The sequence below is a fragment of the Benincasa hispida genome, chromosome 2, assembly GCF_009727055.1.
Source record: "Benincasa hispida cultivar B227 chromosome 2, ASM972705v1, whole genome shotgun sequence".
Lineage (NCBI taxonomy): Eukaryota > Viridiplantae > Streptophyta > Magnoliopsida > Cucurbitales > Cucurbitaceae > Benincasa > Benincasa hispida.
The window spans coordinates 48,308,483-48,325,580 of record NC_052350.1 but is presented as its reverse complement, the minus strand read 5'-3'; the positions used below and the strand labels follow the sequence as shown (position 1 = coordinate 48,325,580).

Sequence of the window (17,098 nt, the reverse complement as noted above, 5' to 3'; positions counted from 1 at the left end):
AGTGGAACATTATGTGCTACATTGTACCCGACGATCACTCTGAATAATGACGTAGGCACACCCGAGAGAGGATACTTAACCTTTTCAAACGGAAGGTGTACCCTAGAATCTACACTTTTCTTCTTTACTTGAGCTGGAGGTGTATATTTATCAACATCTTTCCTCTTACGAGTAGTTCTTCAAACAAAAAATTACACATCAAGAAATATAAAAATATAACAAAGATTACTAATCAATAAATTACTCACCAATGTAACTCCTTCCGTGGTCGTAACAATACCAGAAGTGTCAGCCTCTGGGATGTCAGACATGTCGACCTCTGTATGTGGCATGGTGAGTAAGTCAGACATGTCAGCCTCAGTATATGGGATGTCGGCCTCTCTAGGTTGGACGTTAGTGGGTGATGTTGTGGTATTGGGCTCTAAAGGGGGGATGGGAGTAGGTGAAGTGGTGGTATTTTGAGGCTCTACAAGGGGGATGGGAATATGAGAGACAGTCATCAGTGGTATTGGGATCCTGAGATGGGATGAGCGACATCGTGGCATCGTCACCTATATGTGGGATAGGTGACCTTATCGTCTTCTCAATCACCATGGAACCCTTCAATTAGTAAACTAAAATGATGAGTTCACGAACACGTAAAGACATAAAATGATAGTAAATGTAAACCTTGCACATAGACGTAACAGTGACAGGATGGCCGACAATTGTCCTTTCATGTCGGTCATGTTTTCCTCGATCTTGGATACACAACTATCTAAACTAGATATACAACCATCCAACCTCGATAGTGAGCTGTCAATGGTCCATAGGTACGAATAAATAAAATCATTGGGATTAGCTCTCTCCTTGCGGGCAACACACTTAGAACACTCTTCATCTATAGATCGCTCTTTATGGTAATCCGTAAGATGAACATCAGGTGGGTTCAACTCATCCTCATCGCGTACATCCCCTACCACATCATGGAATATATTTGTTGGGATTGATGTCCTAGTTCTCCCGGAGTCTCGTTGTTTTGTAAAGATACACATTGTTCAATGAATAAAATAAGTATAATTATGGCATTTACTCATATCCAATAAACAAAGCTCCTTGGTTATCTTATGTGAACTTAAGTATGTATATGTGATATACAAGTGGATCATGTCTTAAGTGATAACCTAAATAGGCTTGTAGTATAAGGATTAAGGTGAGATACTTGATTCTTGTGACACTACGGATATGACCTGTTTTGTAGAGGTTTGCAAGTGTTATAAACTACTACAGATGATATATCCTGACCATTCATGTGGAGACGTGGAGCGGGGGTGTCCTATACAAAGAGTTTGTATAATACCTGGACCACGAGATGACTAGGCTCTGTATATAACGCCTTGATACTAGAGACTTACATTTCACCTAAACGATCATAGGTGACACCACCTCAATCTTGAGTGTTTTTGGAACTTCTGCCTTTAAGGGCGGTCCTTTGATTAGTATGAGTGAGAGTGGCCAGATTTCCAACTCAACATGCCTACCTTTTTGAGAACTCGTCGGATCTGGGAGCTGGGAACTCAATCCACAAGATGGAATTAACTTCTTTCCCGAAGTAGGGATAAGTAGAGAGATTTCTCCCTTAAGGGTTGATTTTGGGGCTTGAACATAGTGGCCATAACTTCTCTTTGGAAGAGAAGACTCAATCATAGTATAACTATGACTTATGTTCATTAGAGGGATTAGTGGTACTTAAGGAGACAGATGTAACTACAGGGGCGTAACGGTTATTGGACCATCTGTGAAGGGTTATCGTACTGCTCATTAGTTAAGATAGACACATAATATATCTGTGATAAGAAGAGTTCAGCTGTCAGTCTTTAGTGGAGTATCTGGCAGTTAAGGGATGGTGGATCCCGTGACTAAAGAGTTTAGTCAGTGAGTTATTCACGTACTGTTGGAGCTTCGAGCTACAAGTCCATGAGGTCCTCTTGGTAGCTTAATGGATTCAGTTGAGGATCAATTCTTGGTATTGATTTGAAATGTTCAAATTGACAAGAGGTATTTTAATTATATATGATATAATCAATTTGAGGTATGAGATACATCTAGTGGAGGATTGATGTAAATGATATTTATATTAAGTACCATGGAATAGAAAAAGAACTATGGTTTATATGTTTCATGAGATGAAATATTAAAACTATAGGTTATAAATATAGTATGTTAAGTTGGTTATCATTTATGTTTATAATAATATTAATTATTGGATAATTAATTCTTTTTCTTTTAAATAACCAAAGTAGTGGGTGGTTATTGGATCATGGTAACCGTGAGTTTAAAAGGAAAAAGGTTTTACTATTTTGAAAAGAAGGTTTTTACAAAATATTTGAAAAGGTTTTGACCTTGGTGGTGGTGCCAGACTCAACTCGACACCGTCGAGGTTTTCTGGAGGCCGTCCGTGTTACTGAGGAATTCGCGAAGTGTTCATATTGTAAATATTTGTTCGGGTGGTGTGAAAATGCTTAGGAGGTCACCCAACATAGAATTGCTTCAAACTAAGCACACTTAACTTTGGAGTTCTTATGATTGAGCCACCGAAAAGGAAGGTGTACCTTGTTGGTATAGATAGTAACTTTAAATTCTTTTAAGCCTTTCTTAACCTTACTTTCATGTCCTCAGAATCCTTCTCGTTCAGATGTGATACCGGTTCATTCATGTACCCCTCTTGAACTCGGGTCATTACAGCCACTTTCAATACTATCATTATTGGCACCTAGATCGAATATAGGTCATCTATTCACTAGGGTATCCTAAAACTTCCTCTCAACGTCGGTCATGACAAGACCTTCTTTAACCTTTATCTACATTAACAACCTAGTAAAATGGTTAGTGTCAATTTAACAACCAAATAAACATATTATGCATGGAGTAAACGTATATTGTTAGACTCGAATATGTCTCTCTCGAGTACTTTGAAGAACACTAAGTGTGAGCATGACCATCGTAATATGTGAGGCAAAGCCACCTTGCTCCTTTGCTCCACAATGTTCCTAGCTATCGATTTTGCTAGGATCTCATATGTCCATACCTAAATAAAATTTAACATATATTAAGAACAATAGTAATGTTAAATCAAACAACACGATTGTTATGTTAAGTAAATTTACCTAAAACGCTTGTGGAAATCCACACAAAGAGTATTTCATGATGTCATTTTTATTTCCTTTCACCTTCGTCTTGTATAAATTTCTCTTATCATTCAATGTAGTCTTTAGAGCATCGAGTGTCCTCTCCTAAATAATGGTACCCTAGTCTAGACTGTTGTAGTACTCTATGTTCTGAACGTCCTTAAAACGTTTAAGGTCCATTGCATTTTTCTGCTTGTTCTTTCCCATCATTGCAACCTCCTTGTAATAGACTAATGTGATCTTCATAACATCCTCGTCATTTTCAAACTCCAACTCGTATTTTTCTTCTAGTAAACGGACATGTAAGATGTCCTTCGTCACTCGATTACTGAAATACTTTATTGCAAGTTCATATGAGGACGACTCATTTTGATCAACTCGTGTAGGGGATTGCCACAAACTAGTTATCAACAAAAAATCATCATTTGAAAAAGTGATGAACTTTTTACCAACAGAGAATGAGATTGAGTCAGCTCTCGTGCTCTTCACTTCTCTCAATAACATATGATGAATAATTGGGTTGTTGAACACTATGGCAACGTATACAAATCGCCCAAAAACTGTTTTCTTGAACATCTCTAACTGCCTTGGGGTAAGCTTCTCCTTCACAATCTTGTTCGTATTAACAATATGGGCCAAGCTCGTTACTTGACCGGAAAATCGGTCGACTACAAATATTATGAAATGTGTTAACATCTTAAATCACTCTTGCATGAAATAAAGATTCAATCAGTAAACTCCTTCAGAAAAAAATTGTAAAAAAACATTTTGTTTAAGTCTCGCTAGTCTCGTTAGTATTGCTCTAGTTGGTATTACTCTCTCTGGTATCACTTTCGTCGGTATCGCTCACGCTGGTATCGCTCTCTGTGATGTCGCTCTCTCTAGTAGCTCTCACTTATCTCGCTCACATTCTCTCTTTTTACTCGTCTTCAACCACAAAACACATCGAAAACAAAAAAAAGTTCATAGTATTTCTAAACCCCAGAACGACCATCCTTTTCGGTGTTACTTTCTCTAGTATCGCTCGCACCAAATTCACTCTCACTTATCTCGCTCACATTCTCTCTTTTTATTCGTCTTTAACTACTGAACACATCAAAAACAAAAAAAAATAAACAAAAAAAACCATAGGTTCACAGTATTTCTAAACCCAAAATGATCCACAAAGCCCTATTACCGATCAATTTAAGACATTTTCAGGCACAAATTGAAATTACTGACCGATTAGATTCGATTTTTCGACGACATGAGAATCTTTTACAAGCCCAAATGATGGATTTTAAAATGTAGTAAAACTGTCTGGAGCTTATGAGTGATACGAAGCCGTTATGCTTGGAAAATTTGAAGAGTTTTTAGTTTTGATTGGTTTTTAGTAAAAGGGTAATAAAACAAAGAGATGAAGACAATTTACGTAATTTGGTACGGCGATGATGTCAGTCAATTGATGTTATTTTTTAAAAATGGATATTTGACATTTTGGGCCGACTCATCCGTACAAATTTGCCTTCACATATAGGTGGTGATGGGAGAGATTCTCAACGATTGAGCGTTCTTTTCCACCGACTTCCTCTGAGTTAGAGCATCGCCGTTCTCCTTCTCCGCCGGCGACATAGAGCCTCTTCGTTCTCTGCTTCTCCAGTTTCTCCATCGACTTCTCTCTTCTTTACCTGCACTCCCCTATTAAAACAATCGGTAAATTCCATGCTTATACTCGTATCAATCTCATCTACTGTTCTTATATATGCAATTGCAGTGCAACATCACATCTCTCCTTCCGACCCTGATTAGCTTTCGGACTTAATTTTTCTTTTTCCTTGAAATCTTTCTGAATCATTTACTTAAAGAACTTGTGTTTCTTTCTCACGGATTTATGCCGCTTAATGCTGTTGGTTCTGGTTTGATTTCTGTCATCCAAGGATGTTTAGTCTTTCTTTACATTTAACGAAATTCATTCGATTACTTTTGTACCTGTGAATCTTCGGAGCATCCTATCATACAAAATTGTAAAACCCCCCAAACAAATTGAAACTAGATTATTCGAAGTAGTTGATTGCAACGCCCTTTTAGTTAGAATTTGTTTGGTTAATTCGATTTAGGGAGTTGTAATAGTTGAATTTGACGTTGCTTTGTGTTAATCCAGATGGGTTCAGACGAGGAGGTTGTGGAAATTAGTAGCTTGGAAAGGGGTCTATTGTCAGAATGCAGTTCTGATTTGGAACCTGAAAGTGATGATGAGCCTGTATTGTTTACAGCATCCTTCCAAGAGATGGAAGACAAATTTGTAAAGTATCATACAGCACAGTGGGTCCTTTACTCTTTGCTTTTGATCTTAGCGTGGGGGATTGGGTTGTTGATGCTGCTTTATCTACCAGTAAGAAGATACATTCTGCGGAAAGATATTCAGTCGAAGAAGCTTTATCTTACACCAAATTCCATAATCTACAAGGCAATTTGTGGACTTCAATCTAATTTAATTTTCAAACTTTGGTGCTTCTGTTCAATGATTGAAACTTCTCTCATATTAACTGAATGTCTAAGGATTATCGGGATTTATAGTTGAATCTTGTTGCACGCTGTTCTATAAATGGCCCTATGGTGGGACTATACCTTTTCCATTTTCTACTCTGTTCACCTTCATTCTGTTTTAGTCTCCTAGACTATAAATATGCTTCCATCATTCATTCTTATCTTTGATCACTAAAAGACGATTCTATTGATTACAAATAAAACCATTTACTTGTCTACGGTCTACCTTAAGGAGTTCTTATTTTCATCACAGGTTACAAGACCTGTACCTTTTCCATGTTTTGGAGTATTGAAGAAAGAGAAGCATGTTTTGTTGCCTTCAGTGGCAGACATTATAATTGAACAAGGTAAAGTGTTTCTTTATAGTGGTTTTCAAATTTAAGTTCCATCTTAACCTTCTATTTCATAATGGACCACAACAATTATTTGTAATAAGATTGAGAAGAAATAGTTTATGCATTTAATTCTTATAGTCAACATCAAAATGATATTGGATTACTAAATAAAGTTTTCTGGGGATGCTAGCAATTAGTCAACAAGAAAATTTGACTGTTGGGAGTTTGGAAAAGAACATAAAGAGTGTGATGAAATGGATGGAGGGAATGTGGTGCAATTGGAATTCATTGGGAACATTGCACCAAGATAAGATGACGAGGCAAAGCGACAGTGGAAGCGGAATGCGTGAGGCTTCTAAAGTAGAAGTTGGATGAAAACCAATAAGATCATGCCAAATTTCAACAAAGAAGAGCTTCATGATTGGTTGTTTAGATTTGGAAGAGTTTCAATGTGATCAAATCCCTGAAGGGACAACAGTGATGATCACGACCAATGGCAATATGCTAGGAAGGGAAGCATCTTCTTAGTTTGGCTGGAATGTAAGTGATGTTTTCAAAGCTTGGTGGAGTTGCACTGTTAGCTCTTTGGACGGTTCGTGCTGTAGGAGGGATCGAGGGAGCACTATGTGATACATTCTTTTTTTCTCATATTGGGATCTGATAGAAAAGGAATGCTAATGTTAATTCACTATGCTTGCAGTGTTGATGGAAGTAATGCCCAAATAGGTGTTGAAGAGTTGTTTTTTCTTGCCCCTTAGCATTAACAATCAGTGGCTTACATGATCTCTTTAAGGTTTTCCCTGGATTCTATGGCCCCTTTCATATTGGCTAGAAGATTGGACAGGTTGCATACAAGTTGGACTTACCCAGAGAGAGCTAGGTCTGCTAGTTTTTCATGTATCTCGATTGAAGAGTGCAGTGGAGAAAGACCTGTCTTGTCTGGCTAACCAAAACCAAGAGTTGTCTAGAGTACCCAATGCTAAAAGGAGGTTCGAATCAGCCTATTCCATTGCCTCATCATCCTGTATATGCCTTCTGAGTTTGAGGTCACAAAAACAAAGATAAGCATTGAAAACCTCCGTAACAGTGGCAAGTTTGTTATGTGATAGAGCAAAAAAGGAGAGGAAAGCATGTAGCAGGAGAACCGTTTTCCAACCAATGGTGGAACCAAAAAGAGGTGGAGACTCCATCCTTAACCTGAAATTACAATTTGCTGGTCATGAGACGTTGTTGCTTGATAATAAATTTCCAAGGTCCCTTATCAGTAGATGGAGAAGACCAAGCAATGGAGAGAGAGGGACCATATTTGGTCAAGTTCCCTCCCAAGGGCACCCTTTTCATCGTTGAATTGGCAAATCCATTTTGCCAATAGGGATTGGTTAATCCTTCAGGGAGTGAAGGCCAAGGCCTCCTTGATCAATGGGGAGAAGAATTTTGTTCCACTCAACAAGGTGTTGATCCAATGCATTTGCTTCACCTTTCAACAAAAGGTTTCAGAATGATCTCTCAATCCCTTAAATCATTTTGTTTGGCATAGTGAAGAGAGAGATAGTGGAGGTAGGTGAGGGAATCTAGTCACATGGCAATGCAAAAAACAAATGTAGTAGTGTTGAACCAGAGTTTAGAGATTTAAGCCTGTTATATTTTACGAATTCCACCATAGGTAATGATTAAAATTTTTATCATATGCTTTTTCTTTCATCATTTTTTTTTTTTTTTTTTTTTTTTTGATAATGTCGTTTAATCAACATGTCTCTGTTGTATCTGTGTTATAAATTTCTAAGTACAGTTATACTCCATGTCCATATCTTGCCTTATAGTGGATGTATACAAGTCTACTATTTTTGTTCTCCTGAAGTCTTATCTCCCAATCATTATAACGTTAACATGCATAGAAAAATGGCAAAATTCTTTGTTGTTTTGGAAAATACACTTTCCTCTATGTAATTGAGTTTCTAGTGATGTATTTTTTTGTTTACCACGACATATGTTTTTCTGGCTTTTAAGATCTCTTCTCATGTTTACAGGATATTTAGAGTCTCTCTATGGAGTTTACTCTATTAGGATAGAGAATGCTGGCGTGAGAAGACCACCTGGTGATGACGTTCATATTCAAGGAATTACAGATCCAATTGCGTTTAAAAAGGTACTTTGTGTATTAATGAACAGGTTTCCAGTATTGTTAGAGAAGGTCACTCTCATTCTGCGTTTCTCAGGCTGTTCTAATGCGTCTTTCTGGTATGAGAAATGATGGCAACTGCCCTCAAATTTCTACAATTGATGAAGTTTTAAATACGAAGGTAGGTCATTTTCCTCTGTATACGTACATAATGCTACATGCAAAGTCAACAGGTGTACTTGTTCTTGATTGTTTTTAAGAACTGTGCTGGATGCTTCTTGTGTGAAATGATGAATATTGACTATACATATATTCTTTTTAAATCACAGGCATCCCCATCAACATCTCTAAAGTATGACCCGTATTTATATTTGGGTGAACAAGTACTTCAGAAAGTAGAGGAGGTTGGAAGTTCTGTGAAGGTATCAACTAATTATAGGCATCTGTTTGTCTATAAAAACACCAATGTTTTTTTTCCTTTGTAATGCTGAACATGTAATTTTGTCTGATACAGAGAATTCAAGCTTTGATCGAAGAGCAACGGTCTGAAGTATCTAACACTTTAGATTGAAGTAAGTTGGTTAAAAAATGCATTTCTTTAGGCTGCTGATATATGCCCTCTTGAATGCTAATGAAAACGAAAATTTTGTCAAAAACAAAAGAAAACACATTGCTTTAGGCTGCTGAATGCTGATGTAGGACCATATCTCATAATTCATATGTCTGTTTGATTGGGATTGTGGCGAAGTTAATACGAATAAGATTGTTAAATTGGTTAATGCAAGACCACTAATTTTTTATTCGATTATCTGGATCTCTTAATGTAGTAGTTGTTCTTTCAACATTTTATTTTTTTAGTTTTGCGTGTATTATTGTACGAATGAGCATATCACTGACTCTGGACCTGTCAATAAGGAAGGAGTAAATGTCTATATGATGAATGGTTAGAGGATCCATATCTTGGATGGAAGATAATCGACCATCATGACTGTAGGTGTGTATGTGACATGTAAATGATATTTTGATGCTACACTGTCACTGGCAGAGGCAAAATTAATGTAAACGATATAAGCTGGAGAATTGTTGTTACTTGGTAGCTTGTTTGGGAATATTTGGCAAAACTGTCTTCAGTACTAATATGGAGCACTGTTTTCTGGCTCAAGTTTTGGTCATGGGTTGTCTTGGAATACAATTTTCATTCTAATTCTTATTTTAAAAACAAACTTAAATTACTAGTTTAGCTTTTGAACTTGTGTCTAAAAGGTCCTTGAACTTTCAATTTGTGTTCAAAAAAGTCCATGAACTTTAAAAGTGTTTAATGGTCCTTGAACTTTCAATTTTGTATTTAATAGGTCCTCGAGATATTCAAAATTTCTTAAAATTAATTCATAGATTAAAATATAAAATTAAATGTTATGTCTAATAGGGCTCTAGTCTTTCAATTTAGTGTTTGGTAAGTTTGTGAATTTTAAAGATCGTCAAATGGGTCCAAGACTTATTTGACACAAAATTGAATTTTCAAAGCCTATTTAGATACTTTTTAAAGTTTAGGGGTCAAATATTTGTAAACTTGAAAGTTTAGGAACTAATTAGATGTTTTTTAAAGTTAAATAACTGAATGGATACAAACTTGAAGTTAAGTTCATGGACTAAACTTGCAATTTAACCTAAAAATAACTTTATGGTTGGCTTTCCCAGCCTTTGAGATAAGTTTATTCCTGCAGGTCTTGAAATTCTCTCTCATCGACAAAGTTTATCTTTGCTTGAGCAAACATCATGTATTGAGTCTCAGCATTTGAAATGCTTACGTGCATCTTCAGCTTTTATTGACTGACTAATTTGTCTGAGATGGCTCAAACAGCTTTTATTTCGATCAACTAGTTTGTTTTGTTTTTCTGTTTAGGTGTTTCTCTTTTAGATGCTGCGATTGTGATCAGCTCCAAAATGGTACAAGGCCAGTCCCAATTTTGTGAGGATTGAAGCCAATTAAGCTGAAGAAAATGTACTCCTAATCAGCAAGATTTGTTCTAAACTTTACTCTACGGCCGATGACTCGATAATTATCAATTACCATTGGTATACTGATTGAGGCTGTAGTTTTGCAAGAAAGGTTCTAGTTTACTTCTCCTTGTATAGATGTATTTTTACTCTTGAAAACCACCCCAAGTATATATGATATATACATGGTTTTGGTTTTTTCTCTTCTTTTAAATTTGTTAAATTATTTGGAAGTTGTTTATTCATGTAAATTACCATCGGACCTTTTCTTTTCTCTTCCACTATGTAGAAGGGATTGGAAAATCAACCCCCCCCTGTCCAAAACCTGTACTGCAACATAGTCATCTCTATGTGAAAGGAGCATTCCCCCCATGAAGAAAGAAGGAAAGTTTTTTATTCTTTATTTTTGGTATTATTGGCAGTATAGAGGATCTGATATGTAGTGTTTGGTCACTTCTTGAACATTTTATACAAACAGGACTATTCCAGTTTTAATCATACAACTCTGTCAGAAATAGAACCACCGTGCCGCTTGGTTTTGGGCTCCTTTTCGCTTGCATTTGTTCATATTTCCAAAATGGTATATATTATTGGTAGATTTACTTAGATGGGCCAAGACCGAGAGTCTAGAGAGATGGGAGGTCCAAGAATAGAGACAAAGGCTTGATATGGTAAACCAAGGCCAATGGGACCACAACATCCGACCAATAGCCACCTATTGTCTTAGGAGATCAATCCGAATGGATTGGTCGGGTTTCATCAGGGAGTTCAAAGGATCAATAAGTCACATGAGGGAGTTTAGAGAACCCATGGAAAACCTCAATAGGACTTATGAGGGAGTTAAGAGAACCCATGGGAGAAGGTAAGAGAACCTACTAGTCTCGTGGAGGACCTATGCACTCACCTAAATGTACCATGGAAAACCTAGTGAGGACCCAACATTACCATGGAGATCCTAAAAGTACCATGGAGGAGCTATGGAGAATCTCTATCTCATGAATGTTCTAGTAGTATCATAGAAAACCTTTGGACAGTACCTTGGATTACTCATGGCCTAGCAGTATCATGAAGGTCCTAGTAGTACCATAGAGAACTCATGGAGGATCTCTGTAGAGTACCTAAAAAATATCGTGGAGGTATTAGTACTATGGAGGACCTCTACAGAGGACCTAATAGTATCGTGGCGGACCTTTGTAGATTGCGAGACCCATGTAGGACCTAGCAGTTCCAAGGAAGACCACTGCATTGGACTTCTATGTTATGCTGAGTTGTAGTGGTCCAAATTCCTAACGAACAATTCGTGGAGGAGTTAGGAGGAGCCAACGGTTAAGGCGTCGACTGTAGCTTCGGACAATGGTGTTGTAACCACCCGTAGAGTAAAGGCTTAGCGGTTAAATGGATATGCTTATCCAATACTAAATACAAAAAATTAAGCATAAAATTTTGTTGAAGGACATTGTTTATTGATGGGGTTTGCATTAATAAACTTATCCAATATTTATATACCAGAAGTGTGCAAAAATGTTCAAAAAATATTATAAACATAAATTTTAAAAAAGATGAGCATTATTTCTCACACACAAATATGAAAGTATAGGAGCTCACATTTCATGCTAAACTTTATTTTAAAAAGAGGGACAAGATAACCTCCTTAATCCAGTATATAGAAACCTAGGAGAAAGCTCTTGCAAACCCTAAACAATATATCTTTCATGACGGAATGGAAATATTCTAGAAGAGAAAAAGAGATAACCGCCTAAAATACTAAGCAATCACGCCATGACGCCAACTAGCTCCAATAACATGGACTTGGGATTTTACAAAACTGAAATAGTAAAGAATAAAACTGAAATAATAAAAGAATGGCCAACAAGAGAAATAGCCATGTCTAAATAGTAACGATGCATGATACTTACTAACTTTTGAATTCTTAAGTACATACTCGTCGCTCAATAGAATATGTCAAGTGCTCTCTCCTCGATCTTTACTAGTTAGATACTCGCTTCTTGATGTTTGTTTGTGCCACATTCTTTCTACTTGGTAATTAATGCTCTTGTACAAACATATCAATTTAATGAAAAGTGAAGCAATTTTTCTCTAAATAAAGAACAAATACAATAGACTATCTGGAAATTACTCTCAAAACATAAACTCACTCACATTCTCTCTAAAGAATGGATTTTAGCGCACCTGTAATATTTTGAAAAAAATCAATAGTTGGAAGGGTATTTGGATCATTGTAGACTAACAATTGCATACCTCACGTATGTAAATGCACACCTGCAAGTTTTTTTTTTGGAACCTTGTGTGAGACATATGAACGAGTGCGTGTGAGGGTGTGAGTGTGCATTGTGATCACTAGGCGAGTGAGTAATTGTTAGTGGCACATCTGAGAGAGGAAAGAAAAAGTTAGGACTTAGTAAGCATCGAGCAATTATCAACTAACATTGAGTAGCATAGAGAAGTTCGGTTAACAAGGAGCGAGGTTTTTACAAAAACTATATTTTTCTAATTGCTCTTTTTCTGTATGATTTTTTGTAAGGATGCATAAGAAATATCTATTCATGCAATATGGTGCAAATGGGATGACACGAAACAATGGTTTAATGGAGGTCATTTGAAGAGTGTACTAGTTTCGAGCACATTGACATGCAGAATTGATAAATCCGGTATATAAACTTACGAAAGTTAGTTTGTTAAAGAAAAAACAACAAAGAAGCTTGCAGGTGTACATTTATTTACTTGAGGTGTGCAATTGAAAGTCTACAATGATCCAAATGTCTTTCTAATTGTTGATTTTCTCCAAATACCGTATGAGATCATTAATTACCTAGCAAAAAGAATGTGATGAAAACAAGCATCAAGGAGTATCTGATTGGTAAGCATCGGGGAGCGACAAGTATGTACTTATGAATTCAAAAAGTCAGTAAGTATCGTGCATCGAGTGACCTTTTCAATTTACATATATGCGGGTGAATTCTCAGAGACGAATCGGTAAATTCACATGGTGATGATGCAAGCAAAATGTCACTTTCCATTTAATTTCAAATAATGAGCCATTTTTTATTTGGGTCCCTGAAAAGGGACCATCTATACCAATATATATATTTTTGTAGTATTCAATAGTGTTACTATGATGAAAATAAATAAGGATCACAGATAAAACGGTAAACAAATATAAATAAATTAGGAAGGTCAAATGTAAGTAAAGTTATGATGATTGCTAATTTTTTTTTTAACTACCCCAATTGTTAAATGTCTACACATACCTCTCAAATAAATTTTTGGAACCAAATTCACATATTCAAAACTTAACCAAGTCACAATCATGATGTACATATGCACAAATAGTGGTAAAACGATAACAAAAGTAGTCTAAATGTGAATCTTTCTGAGTATATATACATATAACTTATGAGACATATTATCAAAATCTAAAGTATAAACATGTAGAATTGTAGTTGATTTCAACCTTCTATTAAAAATGGCAATACCAAAATAGTGACCAATTACATGCAAAATTTAAAGTTTGATGCAACAATTACCTTAAATAACTTCGTAAAACGCAAAACTCATAGTTCTTAATCCTTATGTAGTTAAACCTGTTTTCCAAATCAATCTTTTGTGTAGGTATAAGTCCCAACAGGAAAAAAAAATGTTGTAAATATATATTCTACATGTATATAAGTAATCAAAAAACATAAAGTAAATAAATATATACTTAGATCTTTTTTCAATGAATTGGTGGTAAAAAAAAGAAATAAGAGCATATGACTGTTTAGATAAACTCCTCTTTTAACTAGTTACATTTATAGATATCATACAATGTATATGTATGTATATACTCTAACTTCAGTCCGATAAATGTTATATATGCTATAACTAAGTAAACCTAAGAGTTCATATAATGTATATGTGAGTATATATACTAACATCCACTCTCATGGAATATTAGCCACAAACATTGAGAGAAGATAAAAGAGTTAGAACAGATTTAACTCCACACCAATATTTAAAGAATTTTGTTGAAGATTGAAAGAATTGAAGTTGAAAATCGTTAAAAAAACATTTAATGCAACTAAAATATAGAAAACAACATTGATTAGAAATATTAAATATATTTACAAATAATATGTGAAAAAAACATATATTATGGATTGAGAAATGTGAAATGCAACTAAAATATGAAGATAATTTTTAAATTTAAAAATTATTAAACGTATTTAAAGGTAAATCTAATGATATTTGAAAAAAAATCATAATCTTACGGCTAATTTATGACTAAAAGTCACTAAATACAACTAAAATATAGAAAAACAATGAGGGGTGAAAGAATGCAAAACATATATTTATTTTTTTAATAGAAAAATATCAATTTTCGATTATTCTGATTGATTGTTGTAAATACATAGATATACCAGGGATATTAACGGAAGAAAACTCGATTTAAAATCGGGTAAGAGAACACAAAATTTATCCTTGCTTTTGTTAAGGGATATATCAAAGGTATAAATGACACCTTACAAAATTTGTTAATGTATTTTTGCAAAGGCATTCTCAACTTAAATACTTCTTACAATTTTTTTTTAAAGCTAATTTTCATTATTTTCCATGAAGGCTTAATGGGCCTAACTAACTAAAACCCTCTTGATGGCTGACTTAACAGGCCAAATTTTAATCCACATGTAATTTCTGAATTTTAGGGTCGACGGATAAATGACCATAATAGATTTGTGTTTTTAAAAAATTGTCAAAACAGGAAGATAATAGATTTTTTTTTTTTTTTTTCTAAAGAGAAATAAAATTGCAAGTCCAAATCAAAACGATTTGAAATTGAAAGCTTCGTATAACATTGAAGGGGAAAATAAGAATTAGGCAGAACCAACGGTAGAAAAAAAAAAACAAGCACTAAATTTTAAATTAAAATTTAAATCCAATTAGAAACTAAATCCCAACAAAATTTTCAAGTTAAAAATGAATTTTGCTAAAATCGTGGGATAATATACCCATCGTATTGGAAGCATTAGATTTGTGGGCATAATTGGAAAACTAATTAGGAAGATGGGGCTCATCACGCTTTGGCCATAAATTAGAAAATTAGAAAAACTGTCATTTTTTCAATTGGATGTTCCCTTTTGGCCATTCTATGCAATTTCTCTTAATTTATGTGCTTGCAGTTTAGATGCAACAATGATATCATTGGTAATTTTCTATTTATTATGTTAGTAAAGGAACTCCTTTTGTCTAAGATATTCAAAGTAAATCTATATTTATTACAGATGTTTATTTAATCCATTGGATTGATGGCTAAACGGAAATGAGGACAATTCTTCCGTTCTTGCTACATCTAATCAATTAATCAATTAATTAGTTAATTAACTATATACAAATATATATATTTTGATTGTTTAACTAGAATTCCATGGGGGCATTAATTTCAAATACTCAACTCAATGCATCAAAATTTTCATTCTTTTAAATGGTTGACCCTAAGACAAAAAGTTTCTAAGTACTCTTAAGATTTCAATTTCTTCAAACGTTTGATAGACAAACTCTTACACACATTCATAAGCAAACTGACTTCTTAAAAAAAAAATCATTATATAAAAATTTGCTATCATTTTATGTCATTTAAATTTTAACACTTAGAAATTACTGAAACTACACAATCTAATTATGTCTTTTATCTATTAAATATTATTTATTTATATATGTAATATTTCAGAAAAATCATAGTTTCAACCCTCAATCGTTTTCTAATCTTCATCTCAATTTTTTATACTAAATTTAAGATATAGATGCTTTAATATTTAAGACTTTATTACTTTTAAGATTATGAATGTTATAATATTTACATTGAAGGTTAAACTTATAATATTTAAATTTAATTTTTTAAAATTATGTGATTACATATTTTAATTATATATTTGCTAATAAAATACTATTATTTTTATTAGTAAATTTTACAGCATTCTCTTTGAATAAAAAAATATTAAAAATGACTCATTTAATATATAATTTTTATTAAAGTCGTCCAAAAATAGAATAAATAAATAGACACAAACATGAGTTTTTCCTTGCATGGAACCTTCGCCTAAATCCCATGAAAAATTACGCGAGAGTGAGAATGAAATAAGGTGTGGATTGGGAAGTCTTTCCTGTTCCCATCCGCCCATGGATATCTCTATTTTTTTTAGAGTAGACATACTTTTATGCAACATTGCAACTTTCTCACTTAAAAGATGTGCAAAAATAAACATGTTATGCTTGTGATCGTCATTTTGATACTTAATGTCATGGTCATGCTTGTCTAGGACTTATTGTCCTGTGGTGGTATGTCCATTTCAACTAGGGTTGACAAAAATTCCATAGGGTCGGGTCGAGGCGGGAAATCCCCGATTTGACCGAAAGGGGGTCAGGATAAAAAAAGGTCCTCGACCCCACACTGAATATTTTTTTAATAATTTTAATTATATATATATATATTATATATATATATTATAACAGTAGCTTTTATTCTTTTAATTTTTTTTTACATTTTTAAATTTTTCATAATATAATTATCTTAAACTTTTCATAAATCTAAATGTTTTTAATATTAATTTAATTTAAATTATAAATAATAATAATACTTTCTTACATTAAATATTTAAAATTGAATATAAATACCAAAATTTAAGTTTATTTAAATAAATAATTAATTAAAAATAAAAATATAAACGAAGAATTTTTTCCCTTGGGAACCCGATCCCTAAATAGGATACCCCAACTCCCCAAAATGGGGAATGGAGCGGGGATGAGGATTATAAATCTCACGAGATGGGACGGGGAGTGCATCCCCAGCCTACCCCGTTGCCAACCTTAATTTCAACTTTTTTTTTTTTTTTTTAATCATGCTTTCATTGTACATCATGCAAGTTAGTTTATTTTTCTTGTACTTTTTGTTTTGAGTG

The 17,098-nt window shown here is 34.2% G+C and overlaps 2 protein-coding genes across 3 annotated transcripts; one reads left to right on the top strand and one right to left on the bottom strand.

The window, feature by feature from the left end:
- Positions 1–3,287: 3,287 nt before the first annotated feature.
- Positions 3,288–3,863, bottom strand: LOC120072125. Its single transcript, XM_039024537.1, has one exon. It carries the CDS (start codon positions 3,861–3,863, stop codon positions 3,288–3,290), a length of 576 nt encoding a protein of 191 aa, XP_038880465.1.
- An 825-nt stretch (positions 3,864–4,688) lies between these two features.
- LOC120071681 lies at positions 4,689–10,548 on the top strand. Of its 2 annotated transcripts, none has more exons than XM_039024058.1 (8): positions 4,689–4,859; positions 5,308–5,538; positions 5,947–6,040; positions 8,056–8,174; positions 8,245–8,328; positions 8,477–8,569; positions 8,662–8,719; positions 10,051–10,548. In XM_039024058.1, exons 2-7 carry the CDS (start codon positions 5,308–5,310, stop codon positions 8,716–8,718), a joined length of 678 nt encoding a protein of 225 aa, XP_038879986.1. In that variant the 5' UTR covers positions 4,689–4,859; the 3' UTR covers position 8,719; positions 10,051–10,548. The 2 variants fall into 2 exon arrangements, with proteins under 2 accessions (XP_038879986.1, XP_038879985.1); XM_039024057.1 differs by having other exon boundaries at positions 5,308–5,613.
- Positions 10,549–17,098: the final 6,550 nt, after the last annotated feature.